Here is a 2,763-nt window from a genome sequence, read left to right as displayed (position 1 = left end):
CCCAGGAGCCAAGCAGACTTTATTCCTGCTGCAGCCTCTGCTGGCCGGGGTGTCTGCACTGCGGCACACTCCACCCTTCACGGCCACCACAGTGGCAGCAGCTGTGGCCCTCGGCCAACCTGTCAAGGTTCAGTGACACTGCAGTCATAGCAGAAGTTGAAGTTGGTGGGGGGCGGAGGGATGGGGGGTGGCTGCTCAGGGATGGGCACGTTCTCCAGCTCCAACAAGCGCAGCTTGGTCTCCATGGTCAGCAGCTGCTCCAAATCCAGCCGTGTCTGCTCACTGCCCATGGGACTGCCCAGCAGGGTGCTCAGCCCATCTGTCCACAGGTGGAACTGGGGGCGGGGATGGCTCCATGAGGACCTGCCAGTCTCTTCCCCTGCCCATCTGCCCAATTCAGCTCAGCCTGCCCAGACACTCACCTCCTGTTTGGAGGGGGCGATGAAGTTGAGGTACGCCTCCTCCTCCCCGTGGTCATAGCTGACTGAGAAAGCTAACTCACAGAGGTCTGGGGAGGAAGGGAACCATGAGCACTGAGCAGGGGGCAGGGCAGGGCAAGTGGGAAGGAGCCCAGGCCCCCCTGCCCTCACCTTGTTCTGCTTCAATGAGCCTTTCTCCCGGACGTGGGGGCAGTCCTTGCCGGTCAGTAGTGCCCTGAGGTCAGCCACTGGGACTGCGGGAAGAAGACTGGGTTGACCACCGGGGCCCCAGGCGTCCCGGGGCATGGGGAGGTCTGGGGGAGCAGGTGTCCTGTCCCTGTCCCTGCCCTCCTTACGCTGTTCTGGGAGGCTCTCGGGGGCAGGTGGACTGGCACCGTCCTCCACGTCCCCATACTGCAGCACTTTGTGGTTGGGGGACAGGCAGCAGAACCACAGCTTGTCTATGGGCAGCAAGGGGAAGAGGGAAGGAGTGAGCAGAGGGGCCCTGACCCAGGCCAGGCCCTCTCTGCCCCCTGCCCCCTCAACAACCCTGGCGTCTCCGGCTGCTGATCTTGCGGAAGAGTGTGCCCTCGCAGAGGCGGAGCAGACGCTGCTGGCGGATCAGGCCCATGAGCTCTGGCTTCAGCTTCTCCCGAAGCTCCCTGGGTCGGGGGAGGGGGTTTGCTGACCGAAACTGACCTGGGACAGGCCCATGGGGTACGAGGGAAAGGGGGGGGCTAGGACTGGGACCCATCCCCACCAACTCACAGTATGGGAGGGGCGAGTGTGACCTCCTGATGCAGCCGCTCAGTCTGGCGCAGTCGCAGCACCTCCGCGTAAGTGAGTGCGTTCACCTTGGTTCGGAAGAGCTCCAGGGAGCTGGGCTTTAGGGCCAGTGTGCGGGCCAGCTGCTCCCGGACCACTTGCATGACCTGGAGCCACCCCAGGCTCAGTTCAGGGTCTGAGCTCTGGACCCCTACCCTGCATAGCCCCCTGCCCTGGCCCAGGTCTCCAGCTCCCACCCACCCACCTTATCAAAGTCCTCCTGTGTGGCCCGCATCTCCTTCCAGGTCTTATTCAGAAGCTGAATGCTCACACAGAAGAGCTCATGGAAGCTCTGGTCTTGGCTGAAGAACATGGGTGAAAAGTCCTGGGCCGTTTCGGAGCCTGGAGCAGGGGGGCAGGAGGGGCTCAGGGAGGAAGTATGTGAAGCCCCTGGCCCTCTCTGCCCTTCCGTCCCCCGTTCCCGGACACACCGTGCCCAATCCCACTCACAGGGCTCCCCGACACGGAGCAGCTCACACAGCAGCACCGTCAGCTGGATGCTGCTCCGGGCAAAGGGGCACTCGTGCTTGTCCTCACGACTACTGTTCTCCAACACAAACTGGGGTGGTGGGAGCAGAGAAAGGGGCAGGGAGTCACAGCTAAGCCCGTGGGGACCCATCATAGGCAAGCATCCCGCTCTGCCCACACCCCAACACTGACCCGGCTGTAGGCACTGGGTGCATGTTTGGAGAAGTAGAGCATGTTGTCCAGGGCCAGCAGGCCGGGGGGCACGCGCTCCAGGTCCTGTGCGGGGTTGCTGTTCTGGGGGAAGAGGACAGGCAGCTGAGGAAGGGCCCCAGTCCTCTGGAACAACGGCAGCCCGGGGTTGAGGCAGGGGTCACTCACGGTGAAGCCCAGTTTGCGGAACTCCCGGGCACAGAGGGAACGGCGCCGGTCAGCACTCAGCCCGGCACTGGGAGACTCCCCTTCCAGCTCAAAGGCAGCCTGGCGCAGGGTCTGCAGCTGCTCCCGCTGCTCCTGAGGGTCATTATTTGGGGGTGGTCACGATCACAGATTCAAGGCCAAGCTCTGGCTGCCCCCAGCCTCTGTATCCCAAAGGCACCCACCTGGCTGTAGGGGTCCAGTGGTGTCCGCATGCGCTGCTCCAGCAACCCCAGTGTAAGGGACTGCAGTACGTACAAGTGGTGAGCCATCTCGTCGCCCAGTGGTGCTGCGCTATGGATGATGCTCTGGAGGACAGCGCGTCCAGGGGTGTAAGCGTGGGCTCACTGGGGGAGGAGGAGTGGGTGGGCCTGCCTGGCCAGGGCTTCCTACCTTATAGATGAACTGGCGAAGGTTTCTCTGCCACAGGTAGTCAAGCATGTGCTGAGAGTGGGTGGAAGGAGGCTTAGATGATGCAGCCTCACCATGAGCACCCACCCTAGGCCCGCAGTAGAGCTCAGTGCTCACCAGCTCCTGCCCCTCATCCATCCACGAGATGGACATCCACCAGATGGACACCCCACCTTACGGTCAACAGGGCTGGCCCCCTGCAGCAAGGCTGTCAGCAGTGCCATGG

At 63.0% G+C, this 2,763-nt stretch overlaps 1 protein-coding gene across 1 annotated transcript in view; it reads right to left on the bottom strand.

The window, feature by feature from the left end:
• The window catches only part of ELMO3 (engulfment and cell motility 3), a 4,755-nt gene continuing 1,992 nt past the window's right edge, over window positions 1–2,763 (bottom strand). The window contains exons 8-20 of the mRNA XM_014464924.2: window positions 2,711–2,763; window positions 2,520–2,570; window positions 2,312–2,434; window positions 2,091–2,222; window positions 1,905–2,006; window positions 1,695–1,803; window positions 1,450–1,586; window positions 1,188–1,351; window positions 969–1,081; window positions 776–880; window positions 591–673; window positions 423–509; window positions 1–335 (exon numbers count right to left, since the gene is read on the bottom strand). The exon at window positions 2,711–2,763 is cut by the window's right edge and continues 26 nt beyond it. Of these exons, the coding sequence (XP_014320410.1) occupies window positions 123–335; window positions 423–509; window positions 591–673; window positions 776–880; window positions 969–1,081; window positions 1,188–1,351; window positions 1,450–1,586; window positions 1,695–1,803; window positions 1,905–2,006; window positions 2,091–2,222; window positions 2,312–2,434; window positions 2,520–2,570; window positions 2,711–2,763 (1,472 nt within the window). The 3' untranslated portion in view covers window positions 1–122. The remainder of the gene's footprint in view (window positions 336–422; window positions 510–590; window positions 674–775; window positions 881–968; window positions 1,082–1,187; window positions 1,352–1,449; window positions 1,587–1,694; window positions 1,804–1,904; window positions 2,007–2,090; window positions 2,223–2,311; window positions 2,435–2,519; window positions 2,571–2,710) is intronic.

This window comes from Myotis lucifugus, unplaced genomic scaffold, assembly GCF_000147115.1.
Source record: "Myotis lucifugus unplaced genomic scaffold, Myoluc2.0 scaffold_274, whole genome shotgun sequence".
NCBI classification, from domain to species: domain Eukaryota; kingdom Metazoa; phylum Chordata; class Mammalia; order Chiroptera; family Vespertilionidae; genus Myotis; species Myotis lucifugus.
The sequence above is the reverse complement of the archived record's forward strand: the minus strand, read 5'-3'. Positions and strand labels throughout refer to the sequence as shown.